This window comes from Gymnogyps californianus, chromosome 22, assembly GCF_018139145.2.
Source record: "Gymnogyps californianus isolate 813 chromosome 22, ASM1813914v2, whole genome shotgun sequence".
Lineage (NCBI taxonomy): Eukaryota > Metazoa > Chordata > Aves > Accipitriformes > Cathartidae > Gymnogyps > Gymnogyps californianus.
The window spans coordinates 6,802,222-6,819,855 of NC_059492.1; the positions used below are offsets into that span (position 1 = coordinate 6,802,222).

Genomic DNA, 17,634 nt, shown 5'->3' on the forward strand with positions numbered 1-17,634 from the left:
AGCCTGGCTTATTTATTCTTGTTGTAAGTACCACAGCTTAGCGTAGTGCCTGTAGCCGCATCCAAAGGGCGTCGGAGGTGGTGATGTGCAGGCAGACGTGCTTCACGCGGTACGGCTCTGGTTCCAGACACAAGCGCCGGAGTTACTTAACCTCCGTCAGCAGCTTTGCTCTTCGGATGGGGCAGGGCGCCTTTGTTCAGATCCGGTGTTTAACACCGCCTAACCCCCCAAACTACCTTTGTGGATGTGCTGTAGGATTTTTCTTGCTCAATAGCAAGGGAGTAACTCTGCTTTCATTTTAAGAAGGCAGGGTTTGGAGGGCATTGTATCAATACTGTTTCAACTGCAAGGTTTCTTCCTTGTGCATTGGAGGAAAGATCTTGTAATATCACTTACAGATTTTCTTATACCTTGCTATTGGCATTTTCATATTTCTATGTCTAGAGGCTGAAACGTCAACGTAAAATGTTTGCATTTGTTCATTTTGACTTACGATGTAATTTTTGTTTCTATATTGTTAGACTTGTAATGTTTAAAATTGTATTTTATTAAATTTGGACTGGATGTATGTCTATAGCAATACGAGGTACTCTTTCTAAACTGTTATGGGTGGGTTAGCAGCCCCATGTTGCGATAAGATGCTGGTCGTGTACAACTTGCAATGTATTTTATTTTTTTTTTTTTTAGCCTGCAGGGATATTTTGTGTTCATGTGTCCAAAAATAATAATAATAATAAAAAAATTGGCATTCTTGTGCCAAATGTTCTGTTTTTCCTTGTTGATGTCTAATAAATGCAATGTACAGAGTGAGCAACCGGTACTGTTGCCTGTAAACGAATGTCTTAAATTATTTAACTTCTAATTAAAACTTGTACACAATGTGTAACCTGTGGAAGTCATTGCCACAACATATTTATTTCTGATGTGCTAGGGCTTGGAAAGCGATAGAAATATACGTGGATAACATCTCTAGCGATACTAAAAGGAGGGCTTTTAGTTTTCCGAGCCTGTGCCAGCCGCAGGGGGAGATGTTCAGAACGGGCGTATTTTTTTAATGTTCTCGGAAATTATATAGCAATGTCTAGAGAAAATATGGTGTCAATGGAGACTCTGTATCTGCCTGGAGAAGTGATTCTATATTAGAGAGTTGCAAATTAATAAATGAAAGAGCTGTTTGCTTATTCATCATCTCTATTTCAGGTGAGGGTTTGTTGTTTCCAGACAACTGTACTTCGCTAAAAATACGAGGGTAAGGACAGAAAAAGCTTTTGGAGGAGGCCAAAACATGACAGCTGGAAATGAACTCGGGACACAGGATTGCTTAAAATAACCTGTGCCTTCAGCAAACCCCTGCTCCTGGGCTTTCATTTTTTGGTTTTTTGCAGTGGAGATCCTGTGGGTTTGGGCACGGAGATCGCTCAGCCTCAGGCAAGCCTGAGGAGCTCGAAAGCAAAGGATGACTTTAGCCTGGTCTCTTCCGAAAATGCTGTAAAGATCACTCGGATCAAACCCCGGGAACCTGGGGCTGGAGCTGCACAAACCCTGTGAGCGAGCGTGTGCCTCGACCTCCCCGTCCTGTGCTCGGCCGCCTGCAGCCCTGCCCGCTTCCAGCCTCAAACGTGCCTCAAAAACCACAGCTGCCCACCGACTCCTGCTCCGGTGCCGTCCCTTGGGAGAGCGGGAGCCCCTCGGGCTCGCTCCTGTGTGCGGACTGTGCAGTAAGAAGCAAAAACGCTTCAATACTTTGCATTTCTGCGGCTTTCTTCCATTCATCCGGACCGGGATGACAAACCTCATCTCGTTTAGCGTTGCCTTCAAACAACACTCCCGGGGTTTCTGACCTTCTTATCAAAGCCGTGCCGTGGGGCCAGTGTTTTCACTCGTGAGCGCTTGCTGGTACGTCTAACGTGGTGAGAACCGGGACGCTTCTGCCCGGTTTCGCTGGGTTCAGGTGGAGCGGGGCCACGGGGGGGCTCCTGCCCAGCGAGGCCCACAGCACCCCGGGAACGACAAAAAAGCTGCCAATACGAAAACCGATTCCCCCCCCCACCTCCTCCTCGGCCTGGCAGCGCCAAAGGAGGCGAAAAAAGGAAAATAAAACGGAAAAAAAGTCTCTGGCAGTGGAGCTGGGGGCAGGCCTCAGCGCGGGCGCTCGCTGCTTGCGGTGCTCCCGGGCAGCACCGAGGCACCGGCTCCGGCTCCCCCCCCGGTGTGTGTGTGTGTCCGTCCGTCCGTCCGTCCGTCCGTCCGTCCCCGGTGCCCCCCCCCCCCCGACCCCCGGTGCCCCTCGCCCGCCGGGAGCAGCCCCGAGACGTCGGCGCCGCCTCGCAAGGGCCCAAGATGGCGGCGGGGCCGTCGGGCGCCGCCTTTGTTGGGCGCGGGGCCGGGCGGCGGCGGCGGCGCCTGCGCGCTGGGGCGCGGCGAGAGGCGGCTGCGGCGGGCGGCGGTGCAGCACCGGCCCCGGCCCTGCCCGGCCCTGCCCGGCCCCGGCCCCTGCCCGCGGCCCCCGGTCTCGGAGCGGCGCCCGCGTGGATGGGATGGAAGCGGGACCCTCGGGAGCAGGTAGCGGCGGCTCTGTGGGGCTGAGGAGGGGGGGGGGGCGCCCGGGGCGCTGCGCACCGGGGGGCGAGGAGCGTGCAACGGGGGCTGCGCGACGGCGGGCGAAGAGCGTGCGATGGGGGAGCAACGGGGGGCGAGGAGCGCGGGGTGGGGGCTGTGCCCCGGGAGGGAGGTTGTAGTGGGGGGCGAGTGTGCAACGGGGGTGGGGGGGGTCCCCCGCTGTGGGGGCCGAGGGGGGTCTGTAACGGGGAGCTGCGCGGTGGGGGTGAGGTGGGGGGCACGGGGGGTGCAGGGCGGGGGCCGTGCAATGGAGGGGCGTGCGGCGGGGGCACGGGGACTGCAGGGGGGGGGGTGCAGTGGGGGAGCCCGCAGTCGGGGGTGAGGGATGTGCAACGGGGGGCCGTGCCATGGGAAGCAGGGGGGGCCCTGCGGAAGGGTATCGGGGTGCGCGGGGGGGCTCTGGGCAGTGGTGGGTGAGGGGCAGACCGGGGGGGGTGCCTGTGCAATGGGGCGGTGCGGGGAACGCTCCTGTCTGGGTCTGCAGCCCGGCCGGGGGGGCTGGGGGCGTCGGGGGGGCTGCAGGGCTGCCCCGCTTCGGGGTGGGCGCAGCGAGGAGCCGGCGGGCTTGTCCCCCCGGGGTGCCCCGGGGAGGAGCAGCAACGAGAAGGCAGGAGAGGGGGCGACGGAGGAGCCCGTGCGGGGCAGAGCACCCGCAGGGTTGGGGTACAGGGTCAGGAGGACGTGTCCGGCAGCAGGGCTACGAGCGCGGGGTCCCCCCAAAGCACGGCACGAGCCCTGCACAAGCGGCCTGCTTTGCACAGAGGAGCAGCAGCAGCTCCCTGTCGTCGTCCCCCCAGCTCCCCGTCCCCCCCGGTGCGGTGTTTTGGGGAGCGGGGCACAGGCTGGGAGCTGGCGCGGGGCCGGCGATGCTGCGCGCCGTGACAGCACGAAGCGGCTCCTCTCCCCGCGCCGGGGCATGCGCGGAGCCGGGGCTGTGCATGGCCGGCTGCTGGCAAGGGGCCGCGGGGGCTGAGCTCCAGAGTCACCCCGTACCCCCATGTCCCCCCACCCCTACTTCCACACGCCCGGCTGGAGATGGGAGCAGCTGACGGTGCTTTCGGGCCCGGCCCCTTCGCGCCGGGCTGCTCCGCGGGGGTTTGGAGAGCCGTTCCCCAAAACTCGCCTGCCCGGCCGTGGCGTCGGCAGCCGCTCGCTCCCGTGCCCAGCGTGAGCATCGCGAACTTGTGCTGCTCTAAGTCGCAGAAGGATTTTGGTGCCTAAAATAAAGGCAGGAGGAGGGGAGGGAGCGATGGGGACCGGGGACCGCTGCCCTTTCGCAGCCCTCGTGCTGGCAAGTTTGCTGCCCGCTGTAATGCGGTGGCGTGGTGAGATTTTGATATGAAACTGCTGCACGTTTACAATCAAACTTCGGTCCTTCCTTACGGTATTTAATTTTACGCGTGGCACGGAGATCTCTTCGTGTCTGCGTTACCTTCTGGCTGCCGGCGCTTTGTGTTTGGGGCTGATTTATTGGCCTCTGGAAGCCGTGATTTGGCGGCTGCGCGGGGGCGTCGCGGGCTTTGCCGGCGCCTCGGGGCGATAGCGGCGCTGCCGCCTGGGGCGACGCAGATAACGCTGCCGGCACGCCCGCACCCTCCTACCGCCAGCCTTAACTAATTCTGTTAAGGTGCTTTAAATAATCTGTGGGATGGGATGGGGCCACGCTCAGGGGGGACGGTTTTGGGTTTCGGTCCCGCTGACGGCGTGGGGTTCCCCGGGGTGGTGGGGGCTGCGCTGGGAGCGGGGCTCTGATGCTGCGCTCTTGGGAGTTTCCCCTTTCCTCCCCAAATCTGGCTGGGGGACATCTGCTCTCGCCCTGCGTGCAGGGGAGACGTTTACCCCGTGTCACAGGAGCCACCGCGGATCTCGCCCTGCCTTAGCATCCCTTTGCTTGCCGACCGACCCCAGGTACGGGGCTGAGCCTCGCGTACGAGCTCTGATGATGCCGGGCTGCGACCTCTCAGGGTAATAAAGCCGAAACCCGGCGTGTGCCTGGATGTGCCCAACGTGAAGATGCCTAGAAAGGCGGCGGGGGAACCTGGGACATCTTCTGACCCGCAGGCACTGCTCGGGGAGGCACGCGTGTGCTAGTTTTAAAAACTGAAGTCGGTTTCCCCCCAACTTTTAGTTTTCTTTGTCCCTCACAAACTTCCTAAACGCTGTTAATCTTAACCGTTGTCTTCCTGTGCTAAACCCTGCAAAAACCCCAAAGCTGTTCCGTCTGTTGGATCTCTTTATCTTCAGGAAACATGCAATCGCACGTGCCTGTTTCTGGGACGGGATTATACGAAGAAACAAAGCCGGGAGAAGCACCTTGCCTGGAGACACAGCGCGTGTGATTTATCTCTAAACACTTTCTGCAGCCTCTCCCTAAACCCAGGGAAGAACAAAACAGGGACAAGTTATTAAGATGGCAGATGCTAAAAGGAAGCCAAATCAGGCAGAAGAGCGCTGCTCTTTCGGCAGGGTGGTCTGCGGCGAAGCTCTGTGCGGGTTTTAACCTCCTCACCGGGAGCCCCCGGACGGCGGCTCCGTGGGGCTGCCCGTGGCGCGGCGCACCCGGCGCGGGCACGCGGAGGGACACGGAGAGGAGCCGGCGTCGCCTTTGTCCTGTCCCCTCGGGCGCTGGGGGCTGCCTTTGTCTGCCGCTCCCAGCTCTGCGCGTCCCTGGCTGCTGCCTGGAAAGTCTGCGGGAGCGGCGTGAGACCCTGCGGGGCAGGCTGGAGGGGTGTCAGGCTTTGCCCGGTCCAGGCGCCGTTAGCGGGGACACCGGGCTCGCGGTGCGGGGTCACGCAGTCCGGATGAGCCGCCCGGTGTGTTCGGCAGAGGTGGCGGCACTCGTGGTGCCGGGTGCTTCTCCCACCCCGTCAGAGGGACTGAAAAGGGGGACGTGGAGCCGCTGGGCAGCCAGGGCTGGCTCAGCAAGACACTCATGAGTCGGCTCATGCCACGGCGGGTTGAGCCATGTCTGTGCTGCTGGCATCACCGCGCCGCTCTCCCTGGAGCCAGAGCAGCTGGTTTGCAGTCCCTGTGAACGGGTGCGATGGAGGTGGCGATGCTCCTGCTGCTGTTTGTTACACTCTGTCGCAGCATCCGCCGGTTCGCTCTCTGGCCCAGCCCGGACTGCGGGACTGCACGTGCCGGGATGCGGGGGCACCGGCCTCGGTGGCGGGGCAGATTTTTAACTTGACGCTTTCGAGTTCATCGCCCGTGATTTCGAAGCGGAAAGCTGAGGTTTGACACGGCACAACAACGCCCTTTGCAGCGGTTGGTACTTGATGTCGAGGATACAAAGAACTAAACTGCTTTCAGAAGTAAATACCGTAGTAAAACAGATCAGAGCCCGTTCTGGCGCATTTCTTGGACGCAGCCGCCACAACGCGGGGCAGGAGCAGCACTTGGGCGGCTCAGGCTTTCCCGCAGAAGGTGGGCTCTGGTGCACGGGATGGGTTTAATGCTGCGCGTCGACAGCCGCAGCCGGAGCCCCCTGCCCCGTGTGGGTGTGATCTACTTAAACTCGGTTTAGTGTCGAACCGAAAGGCGCCTGCGGCCGCCTGAACCCAGCTGTGCTCGCGGCGACTCAGGAAGGAGCAGGCGGCGGGTGCGATGCCTGGGTTGGCAGAGATGAGCTGGTGCTTTTTGAAGTCTGGGCTTTGTGGGACGGCGTCGGTCACGGCTTAGAGCTGGCGGTTTTGAAGATGTTGAGCCTGGAGATCGGGAAGGCCAATTGCTCACCCCACCAGCAGTTGCCTTTCCTGCCATTGCTGCCGCTTGCTTTGCCTCCCGATGAGGGGGTTTCACTTCCCTGGGGGGTTTCTGGGTGCTGGTTTAGGGTGGGAGATGGCTCAGGGCGAGGATGGACCACGCCGCGTGTCCGGCGGCGTTTGGCGTGCCGCGTTGCCAGTTCCTCTCCAGTTCCCGGCTGTGTTTTGGCGGGGCTGGGTGCGCGGGGAGGGGGCCGTCGCGGACCCTGCCGCCGCCGCCGCAATAAAACTCCCTTTTGTCTCGGCCCCGTTCCCGCGGCCCCTCGGCTGAATGCGGCGCTGGAGAGGATTTAAATGACATGGTAATTTCATGCCGTCCCACCGGCGGCTTTGCCGGGGCGCAGGCAGCTGTTGGGCAGCGGGTCGTGTTCCCCAGCTGTTACAATAAATAATAGAAACAAAGCGTGTTCCAGCGCTAGTTACCCCAAACGGACTTTCACCTTGGCGGCACTGCCCTCGCCATCGTCTCTGCCCGCCGGTGCTTCGCGCGCACCCGGCAAAGGGGCGGCGGTGGCGGCGGCGATGCTCCCCGCCGCCGGCGTGTCCCCGGGGCACGGCTTTTGTGTGCGAAAGTCTGTGATTTCTCCCGGACCGCTGAATTTATAATGGCAGGCGGATTTCATCCCGCTCACTGGCCGCATTGTGCTGCAGGAACAACACTCGCCCTCCAGCCCCCGGCCCCCGGGCGCCCGCATTTACATGACAAAGTGGGAGCCTGCGCAGCTTCGCCATGGAGAGTCGAGGTATGCAGAAGCCCCCCGTCTCCGGGCGGTTTGGGTCGCTTTTTAACGAGGCTTCTTCTACCAAACGGGAACCGGCACACGTTTCGCCGCTGGCCCCTTTTCTGCTGCTCCGAGCTGCAGCCGGGGGCTGCGGGCACGAGGTGCCCGGGGATGCCACGTCGCGCTGCCCGGGGTTCCCTGGCACAACGTCCTCCGAGCCAGGCGGAGGGCGGCTTTCGGGAGGATTTGCACCAAGGCACATCGTGGGGGGACCCTGTGTGGGGTTGACCCTGGCTGGATGCCGGGTGCCCCACAAAGCTGCTCTATCGCTGCCCTCCTCAGCTGGACAGGGGAGAGAAAACGTAACGAAAGGCTCGTGGGGCGAGATAAGGACAGGGAGATCACTCAGCAATTACTGTCATGGGCAAAACAGACTTGAATTGGGGGAAAAAAAAATCTATTACCAGTCAAATCAGAGTAGGATAATGAGACATAGAACTATATGTCAAAAACACTGTCCCCCCACCCCTCCCTTCTTGCTGGGCTTAACTTTACTTCCAATTTTCTCTACCTCGTCCTCCCCAGCGGCACAGGGGGATGGGGAATGGGGGTTGCGGTCAGTTCATCACATGTCTCTGCCGCTCCTTCCTCCTCAGGGGGAGGACTCCTCACACTCTTCCCCTGCTCCAGCGTGGGGTCCCTCCCACGGGAGACAGTCCTCCACGAACTTCTCCAACATGAGTCCTTCCCACGGGCTCCAGTTCTTCACGAACTGCTCCAGCGTGGGTCCCTTCCACGGGGCGCAGTCCTTCAGGAACAAACTGCTCCAGCCTGGGTCCCCCGCAGGGTCACAAGCCCTGCCAGCAAACCTGCTCCAGCCTGGGCTCCTCTCTCCACGGGGCCACAGGTCCTGCCAGGAGCCTGCTCCAGCGCGGGCTTCCCACGGGGTCGCAGCCTCCTTTGGGCATCCCCCTGCTCTGGCGTGGGGTCCTCCACGGGCTGCAGGTGGATATCTGCTCCACCGTGGACCTCCATGGGCTGCCAGGGGACAGCCTGCCTCACTGTGCCTCAGCATGGCTCCGGCGCCTGGAGCACCTCCTTCCCCTCCTTCTTCACTGACCTTGGTGTCTGCAGAATTGTTTCTCTCACATATCCTCTCTCTGGCTGAAGTTGCCGTTGCGCAGTTTTCTTTTCCCTCTTCTTAAATACGTTATCCCAAAGGTGCTACCACCGTCGCTGATGGGCTCGGCCTTGGCCAGCGGCGGGTCCATCTTGGAGCCGGCTGGCATTGGCTCTGTCGGACACAGGGGAAGCTTCTGGCATCTTCTTACAGAACCCACCCCTGTAGCCCCCCCGCTACCAAAACCTTGCCACGCAAACCCAATACAACCCTGAGTGCCCTGGGGCAGGGAAGTGGCACAGGAAGGGCTGAGTCCAGCCTGCGTGTTCACCAAAGGGCTTTGGGGTCTCTCCTGCCTGGGCCGAAGCAGCCGAGGCCAGGCGAGAGCCCGTCTCGCACACCGGAGGTGCCGGATGCCGCAGCTCCCGTCAGGCGCTGAGCAACACCCCTGGTCCCTCTCCCTGTGCTGGCTGCCCCCATGTCACCGCTCTTATAAATAGCCATGTCCCGGGTAGGCACCGCCGCGCCAGGCTGTGCGCAGGCACTGGGAGATAACGGCTTTTTAAAAATCTTTGGATCTCAAAGTAATTTAGAAAGGAAAAGTCATTATCATTCCCCCCTTTGCTGGGTGAGCTCCAGGCGGGCAGCGCGACCCCTGCGGCGAGCCTGGGGCTGGGCTGCCGGGGCGGCTGCTCCGGCTCGTTGTGTTCGAGGACCGTGTGTCTGCGGTCGCCAAAATAAAACCCTCTTGAGTCAGCCCAGGGGTGAACTTTCCCATCCTCGACGCTGGTCTTGTGTCCTGCCCTGGTCTTTGCAGAGCATCTCCCTGCCATCGCGGTGCTGCTCCCTCCAGCCCGGCTGCCCATTTATATTATCTTGCGTTTGCAATACCTTGTGGCTCGCATCAAACTCCTGAGCCAACTTTTGCGTTGCTGGAGGCTGACTCCTTCATCCGTGATTCATGATCCTAATTGCGAGGCTTTACATTCGTAAAGCATCTGGTGATCCTCCGGCGAGAGGGTTTGTACGGCAAAGCGTTATTTTCGGGCTGACCGGTGCAGCGCCGGGGTTGTGGGATGGGTGCGGGACCGTTCGGTCGCCCCTCTGCAGCGCGGCTCCTGCCGGCCCCAAACCTGCTTCAGCTCCTCTCCGGCACCGAAGTGCCGCCGGGCAGCTGCCGAGCTGTGGCTGCTGCCCTGCGTCCCCTGCATCCGCAGGGATGCCGCAGGGATGCCACAGGCATGTCGAGGTGCTGTCCTGCTCACGCATGGCTGCTGGGATCGTCTCGGGGGTGAGAAGGTCCAGAAGAGGAGAAACCGCGGGTGCTGGCCTTGATGTGGTTGCAGGGAAGGCAGCGGAGAGCTGCTGTCCTCCGGCAAGTCTTGCAAGTGGGCTGCGTGGTTTCTCGCTCCAAAGGCAGAGCAGGGACCGGAGGCTCCAGCAGTGCTGGCAAATACCTCTTTCATTGCAAACCATGATTTAAAAATGCAGCAGCTTGCAGCCAGGGAGCTGGCGATTGCCAAGAAATGTTTGTCATGTGGAGACATGAATTACACCGCGAGTAGCTCATCTGAAAATCAGTTTCTGAAAACGAGCTGCCCCTGGAGCGCGGCACAGCCTTTTGTCTCGGGGTGCTGGCGGCCGCCCTGTCCCGGAGCAGCTGCGAGTGCCTGCGGGGTTCCGAGCCCCGCGTCGGCCTCGGAGATCCCCATCTTGCTCGTCCGACTGCTCTGAGTCCCGTGCTGCCTTGTCCGAGGAGGCGCCGGGGCCAGGTTAGCCTCAGGCTCGGGGCTCCCGGCGGATTTTGGAGCTCCTGGGCTCCTGCCGCAGGGCAGAAGCAAGAGCAGAGCAGGGAGTGGGACTGGCTTTGCAGAAGTTAATGCTGCAGTTCAGGCCCTGGACGCTCGCAAGGGTCGTCCTGTCCCCTTGGTGTCCTGCAATGCGGTGGCCTTCCATTGGCAGGACAAGTCTCACAGAGATGGGGTGCAAAAGTAAATAGCAAATTTGAAGCTTAGTTTGCTGCTCTTCTGTTTTTCTGCTTCTGATATTTTTAGCCTGGAATTGAAATTCGGATTTAAAAAGGCAGTGGATGGGAGCAAGGGGTGCGAAGAGCACCATGTGTTCAGGAGCCGAAATTGGAGCCAGGACGCTGTTTGGGGGCTGACTTGGACAGTTGGCCACCCAGATGGAGCGCTCCGAATATCCCATACGCTGCACTCCCCGCACCCGGCCCAGCTGGCTGAGACCTCACGGGGTTTGAGAAACAGATAGAAGATGCAAACTGGGAAGGGTGGAGACGGGCAAAGTGGGAAAGGGACAGGAGGAGCAGATTTCACCTCGGAGAGCAGCGGTGTTGAATGCTTCTTTGGCAATATTTGAAGCTAACCTTTGAGTCCAAGGGTGCTGTCAGTTTAGAAACACAGTTCAGTCCTGTGGCCGTGCACTGGTACCCATCCCTGCATCTCCAGAACTTCGTTAGTAAGGCTGTATAATGGGCTTTGTGGAAAAACTGGTGCTTCCCTCTTTATGGGTTTGGGGCCCACGCTGCTTGAAGTGGGGATTTGGGATTGATTTTTTTCGCTACCTCCCATAATCCGTAGGAGGTTTTCATCAAACTGTTTTTGATTTTCTCTGGTTTTTTATCAGCAACTTCCCTGGAGCTAGCTTTCCTCATCGATGTGGCTTTTTTTTTTTTTTTTTGCGGAACAGCAGTTGAGAATTACGTTGGGGAGGGGTTAAAGATAAAAGGAAAGTTCAGGTACTGGGACTTGAGTTATCCTGTGACCTCGAGTTCGAAATGCCATCGTTAATAACCGGTATAAAACCAAAGCGAGCTGTTACCCTGTAAAATCTAGCAGTTAAATAATCGCGTAGTGCAGATGCAATAACGTGTTTCCTGTTTCTTGTGGCATCCTCCCTCTGGCAGCGTGTCGGAATTTGCTGGAGGATGGAGGGGAAAACGCACGTGTCCGCAGGTCCCTGCTGCCAGAGTCTCTGGGCCGTTGCATCCGCTTGGAGAGGGCCAGACCTGCAGCTCCGTGCCGGTGCGGCCAGTGCTGCTTTCCTATCGGAGGTGGCAGATGCCATAGCCTGCGCCACGCAAGCCGGTGCGGAGAGAGGCGATGGGGCCACTGCCAGCTCCTCGGCCCCTCGCTTCGCCTCCGGCAGAAGTCCTGGGTGTCTCGGCGGGGCTGTATTTCTCTCCCCACAGCAGACGTGGTCCCTTGCCTCCTCCTGCCAGGCAGAGCCTCCCCATTGTGCTGGCGCTGGCTTGTAAATCAGCGGGGCAGGGGCTGGCCTGGCCGCGGGACAAAGGCTGCCGGGGCGTCCTGGCTGAGCTCCCCACGGCAGGACCACCCCAGCCCTGGCGTGGGGGCAGAGGGTGCCTGCAAACCCCTTGCCTGCTAAAACCGACCCTGGGTATTCCATGAGCTGAAGAGCGACGTATTTGGAGGAAGATGCATGGAGGCGGGGGTAGAGTGCATCCACCAGCCACAGCCGGCAGATGGAACTGGGCGAAACGGCACTGTTCGTGGCAAAGCCCCTTGGCAGCATTAGATGGGCGCTTTCTTCTTTGGGGTTCGCAACGGCGTCCCATTTCTCCTCACCCCGTGACCCAGCAAGTCCGGTGCCGCCTCCTACTCGGCGCTGGGGAGCTGTCAGACCTGGGCTATTTTTGGAGCTGCCCTTACAACAAAGCGCTCTGCGTGCCGGAGCCCAGCGTGGCTCAGCTTTGATGCTGCCGTCGCTGCCGTGCCGCGGGGCAGGCGATGCTTGGCCCTCTCTGCGCTTGTTGGTCGGCAAACGCCATCCTGCGGGACGGGATGCTGGGGATGCACAGAGAGCCACTCCCGGAGGGTTTCCTCCCACAGGAGCCGGGGAAGGGATAGGCAATAAAAACACACCACAGCCCTGCGAGGGCTGGCCTTGGTATAAGTGCATCTTCACTAATTCAGTGTGCCGATGTCTCCCACGCTTCAGGCGAAGGTTGCTGCTGCTGCTGCAGACCGGTGACGAGCTCTTGGCGCAGATACGAGGTTCTACTTGCTTTTTAAAACCAGGGCTGGAGAGCTTCTTGCCGCTGTTCTGGTTGTTTGCATATTGCGACATTTCTTGCGCGAAACAGAAATTGAAGTGCAGCTTTGCGGCGGCGTAGCGGGTGCTTTCAAAGCTCTCTTAATGTGGACGTTAGGTACAGCCAACCTGTCCTTCGGTGTCAGGAGAATCAAATGTGGCCTTCTGTCCCCGCATCTGGTTAGGGAATAGAGTTACGGGTGTTGCGGTGTACGCCAGGACACGGGTGCGCCCGTGGTCGGGATGGGCGGTGGGAGTCCCTCGTCCTCCGAAGGTCTGTGCTGCTGCCACGCGTGGCCCTGGATGAGTTCCTTTCCCCGAGGCAAAGCAGAGATGATTTATCTGCCGGTGGATGGTTTGACATCTGCGCAGCTGGTGGCGGCACAGCGGAGCGGAGGGCTTGGCACTGCCCTGTGACGGCTCGGCTGGCGCCGGCGCTTGCCAGATGGTGCCCAGGGAAGTTGCTTCCAGCTGTGCTGGTCCAAACTCTGCCACTGCCACCTCCTGCCAGGAGCGTGAGTAGTGGGAGACCTCCTGGTTTGGGATGTGGTGACGGAGAGCTCTGTGACTCTGCGTTGTCTGTCTGTCTGTCTGGGCACGGGGTTTCTCCCAGCCCTCCTGACCCGTTCCCTCTCCCCGCAGCTGCAGGCGCATACCTGCCACCATTGCAGCAGGTCTTTCAAGCGCCGCGTCGGCCCGGGATAGGAACGGTTGGGAAGCCCATCAAGCTCTTGGCCAACTACTTTGAAGTGGACATTCCCAAGATTGATGTGTATCATTATGAAGTGGATATCAAACCCGACAAATGTCCACGCAGAGTCAACAGGTAAGGCAAGTATTAGAGGTTTTGGCACTCGTTCCCCCGCTTCCAGTTTCCTTGCGGAGGCTCCATAAGTGCCCGTCTCTGTCTTCACCAGTGGAAACCATCAGAGTGACACGGTGGCAGGGGTCGCAGTGCTGCTCAGCGCCCGTGTTTGTGCAGCAGTGTTCATTCCTGCCCCTGACAGCCTCGGAGGTCCTGAACCTCAGCACAGTCCCCCGCTTCTTCAAAGCAGCTGTGCTATTTTGGCAACAATCCTGTATTTAAAAATAGCGAGCCCAGACCTCGGGCCATCGCGTACTTTTCTTTTCTTTGTTTTTCTTTTTGATGTCCTATTCGCTGCCCGTCCCCTCCTGCCCCGGCAGCCTGGGTAGCTCTGCGCCCCGAAGGCTGGTGAGCAGATGCTGCACGTGCTTTCGGCGGCTGCGGGCAGCGAGTCGCTCCCTCTCGCCCTCCCGGCACACGCGGCGGGTTTGCGGCCAGCTCCGGCGTGTGCATGTTCCTGCATGCCGTGTAAACTCGTTCTGCCGAAGCCAATGTACCGAGCTGCGGGGCGAGGCACGTGGCTGCTCGTCCGGGGACCCTCCTGCCCGGCGCAGGGGACTTGGCCCTGCTCTCTGGTGCCCCGCGGCTCAGAAGTGCCCCGGGTAGGGAGGCTGGGGACCGGGCAGGTCGCAGAAGGTATCGGGCTGTAAAGAAACCGGCAAAACAAACCTTACCTTTCTCTCCCCCTGTCCCTCTTTCTTGCCCTGCTTGCCTGTGTAGGGAAGTCGTGGAGTACATGGTACAGCACTTCAAACCGCAGATCTTCGGCGACCGAAAGCCAGTCTACGATGGGAAGAAGAACATCTACACTGTCACGGCCTTACCCATTGGAAACGAGCGGGTAAGAGGGGGCGGCGAGCCCCGTGCAGGCAGCGCAACCTGCCTGCTGCCTGGGAAGGACCAGCTGAAAACGACCTCCTCCCCTCGTGCCTGCGGGGATGCCATCATCGCTTCCCTCCCTTCTGCACCCAGGTTGACTTTGAGGTGACGATCCCAGGGGAAGGCAAGGACAGGATATTTAAGGTCTCCATCAAATGGATGGCCATCGTGAGCTGGCGCATGCTGCACGAGGCCCTGGTCAGCGGGCAGATCCCCGTCCCCCTGGAGTCCGTCCAGGCGCTGGATGTGGCCATGAGGCACCTGGCTTCCATGAGGTACCTGCTCCCGGCGGATGGGTGCCAGGGGCGGCAGGGGCCGTGCCGCGAGCACCGAGCGTGCCGGGGAGGGGACCGGCTGTCCTTGGCAGGCTGTTGTGGCTGGGACTGGCCTTGATGGTCTTTGGGAGGAGGCGGCCGTGCCTGCCGTGCCGCTCGGTGCGATCGCTGTGGATGCTCCTGCAGTAGAAATAAACAGGGTGATGGAGCCGGCGGGGCGAGCGGCGGCTCTGTGGGGCTGGGGGTTCTTCACGGTCGCTGCCGGTGGGGCTGGCGTGTGCCGTTTGACGTGGTTTGCCCTGGTTTGTAGGTACACTCCCGTCGGCCGCTCCTTCTTCTCCCCCCCCGAAGGCTACTACCACCCCCTGGGAGGCGGCAGGGAGGTCTGGTTCGGTTTCCACCAGTCGGTCAGGCCTGCCATGTGGAAGATGATGCTCAACATTGATGGTGACGTATTTTTCATGCTGGGGAACTGCAGCAGTGGGGCTGGGCGTGTGTGGGGAGGCTGGATCCGGCCGGCTCTTGGGCCAGGTCCGTCTGCTGGGAGAGAGCAGAGACGCATCATGGTATCTGTCCCGCAGTGTCTGCCACCGCCTTCTACAAAGCGCAGCCTGTAATCGAGTTCATGTGCGAGGTGCTGGACATCCGGAACATCGACGAGCAGCCGAAGCCCCTGACGGACTCGCAGAGAGTGCGTTTCACCAAGGAGATCAAAGGTAGAGCTCCTGGGGAGCACTGGGGACCCATCCCCAGCCGGGTGCCACCCCAGCCACCGGCCGTGGCTTGTCTCCCACCCAGCCCTTGCAGCGAGGTGGGGGGTACAGGGGTTGCACGTTTAAAATGTCTCCTGGGGCACCATTGCCTCCCTCGTGCACTTCATAGGGCGTCTGCAAGCATACCTGCTCTGCAAACAGTTAATTATTTAAGGAAGGTGTTGGCAGTGTCCCGGGGAAGTTGGGCAAAGGGGAATCGCTCCCGCCTTTACCAGTGACTCTGCTGTGTCTCCCTGTCTCGCATCAGGTCTGAAAGTCGAGGTTACCCACTGCGGGCAGATGAAGAGGAAATACCGCGTGTGTAACGTTACCAGGCGGCCAGCCAGCCACCAGACGTAAGGCGGGTGGGAAGATGCCCTTGGAAAAATCTGAGCTGTTCTCCTTTTTAGCAGCTGCTGGTGTCGTTAGGGAGAGCTGGATGGGAAGCTCCAGCCTGTGATGGCAAAAGGAGATGTGTTTTGGGGCTCTGCAGCCGTTTTGGGCACAGCGGCTCGCACAGCTCCGTGTCATGCGCGGCGAAGGCGAGCGGGATGCAGGGGAGGGTGGGAGTGCAGAGGATGCTTTGTCTGGCAGGCGGCGCGCTGCGGCGGGCGGGAGCTAACATGCCAGGAATTGTCCTAGTTTTTACCTCCGAGTTTGGTTTTCTTCTTTCTTAAAATAGACACTGCCAAAGCAGAAGCTTTGTCAGGGGATAAAGTGATTCCCTGCTTTGAAATTATTTGCGTGTGCCTGAGAGCAGGCTGGGCCTGGGCACCCCTCCGTGTCGGGGGGCTGCCTTGCTCCCCGCAGCCCCCCGTGAACGGGGACTGCAGTACCGCGGAGGTGTTGCCCTCAGCACCAAGCTGTTGGGTGCCACAGTCCACGGGTGTTTCCAGGGCTCATCACTGGGGTTTGCCCTGGGAATTGCCCCCGGGGAGGCTTGGAAGCAAAACGGGGTTTGAGGCAGAGGCTGGGGGGAGAGCAGGCGGACCCCTCCAGACCTCCCCGTGCGGGCGGCAGCAGGGACAGTGCTGGGGCAGGACGGGCTGTGCTTGTGCTCTCTGCTGGGTGCTCGCTGGAGGGGAGGGGGGGATGTTTTTCAGGCTGTCTGCCCCCCAGGTTTCTGCAATGTTTCCAGAAATTAAAAAAAAAAAAAAAAAAACCAAAAAAACCCACAACAAGAAATTTTGGCTCGTGCTGTACAAACCCAAGTGCTGGCATAAAATCTCTCCTCCTGGTTCTTGCCCGATACCAAACCAGCGGTGCCCGCTCAGGCTGGCGCTGTCAGGCTTCAGAGCCCCCACCGAAGCGGGGGCACCTCCCTCGCCACAGCCACGTTTCCTCATCGCACAGCCCCATCTCCGGCTGTATCTCATTGGGGTTCATGCGCCTGTCACCGCATGCACCCCGCTTCCCCCGTGCTCCAGCATCCTTGGGTCCCAGCCCTGGGGCTTGGCGAGCGTAGGAGGAATGTGACGCCTCGCCAGGGTGTTTGGGCTGGCTCGCCTGTCTAATTTTGGCTCCATAAAGAATATCGGGTCAATTCTTCATTTTCCCGGAGCTCTTTATGGAGCTGGGAACAGCTGGTGCTGGGTGAGGCTGGGTATCACGTGCTCCAGCTATGGATGGCGTGGCACTCCTCAGCCCTGCCGCCAGGAAGTTTGACTTTTTTTTTTTCCTGTGGTTTTGAAGGGAGATGTACCCCTCCTGCCCCCCGCACTCTGCCCACCCCGGAGCCACTGCCCCCAACCGAGGGAGGCCAGCTAACCTTTCCCTGGAGCTCAGCTGGGCTCCCAGGGAGGGCACCAAGCACAGAAGTCCTCCTGAGTGCCAGTGTGCTGTATTTATGTACCTGACAGTGGCATGCGTGGCATGTCCTGCAATAAACATTTGCCCTGATTAGCTGGATTAGTGAGGGAGAGCTTTATTTAGGGACCTCAGTCCCACACTGGGGTCAGAGTATTCCTGACTCGATTTCTGAAAATACCACTGTTGTGCTTTTTATTTTGTTTTATGGTACCTCGGAGTGGGAGCCTGCCAGTTCCCTCTCTTCCCAGCCAGAGTAAGTAGTGCTTGAGGTCTGGGAGTCTCTGTTTTGAGTAGGTGCATCCTTCGTGTCCTGCCTCTGCCAGGTTTCCCCTGCAGCTGGAGAGCGGTCAGACAGTGGAGTGCACAGTGGCTCAGTACTTTAAGCAGAAATACAACCTGCAGCTGAAATATCCCCACCTACCCTGTCTCCAGGTTGGCCAGGAGCAGAAGCACACGTACCTGCCCTTGGAGGTGAGTGTTGGCTCCGCACCGCTGGGCGCCCCGGCTTTTGGGCACCGTGCAAAGCAAAGGCAAGTGGCCTTTGCTGGCAGATGCATGACAATATTCTGCAGCTAATGTGTCGTGGGCACTAGTTGCCTCAATGTTGACCTGGCAAGAGCCGCTTCTAGTAAGTGAGGGAGGAGACCATGCTGTAAAAATGCCGTTTTCCTGCAGCTGCAGGCTCGGCACCTCTGGTTTGGGGCTGGCTGCGGGGCCCACGGGACAGCTCAGCCGTGGTCCCCCATGTCTCGCCT

At 59.8% G+C, this 17,634-nt stretch overlaps 1 protein-coding gene across 1 annotated transcript in view; it reads left to right on the plus strand.

Annotated features, from left to right (window-relative positions):
- Positions 1–2,525: 2,525 nt before the first annotated feature.
- Positions 2,526–17,634, plus strand: part of LOC127025198 (protein argonaute-1) — a 28,463-nt gene continuing 13,354 nt past the window's right edge. The window contains exons 1-8 of the mRNA XM_050910063.1: positions 2,526–2,562; positions 12,942–13,125; positions 13,885–14,005; positions 14,137–14,318; positions 14,629–14,765; positions 14,900–15,034; positions 15,339–15,426; positions 17,203–17,350. Of these exons, the coding sequence (XP_050766020.1) occupies positions 2,538–2,562; positions 12,942–13,125; positions 13,885–14,005; positions 14,137–14,318; positions 14,629–14,765; positions 14,900–15,034; positions 15,339–15,426; positions 17,203–17,350 (1,020 nt within the window). The 5' untranslated portion in view covers positions 2,526–2,537. The remainder of the gene's footprint in view (positions 2,563–12,941; positions 13,126–13,884; positions 14,006–14,136; positions 14,319–14,628; positions 14,766–14,899; positions 15,035–15,338; positions 15,427–17,202; positions 17,351–17,634) is intronic.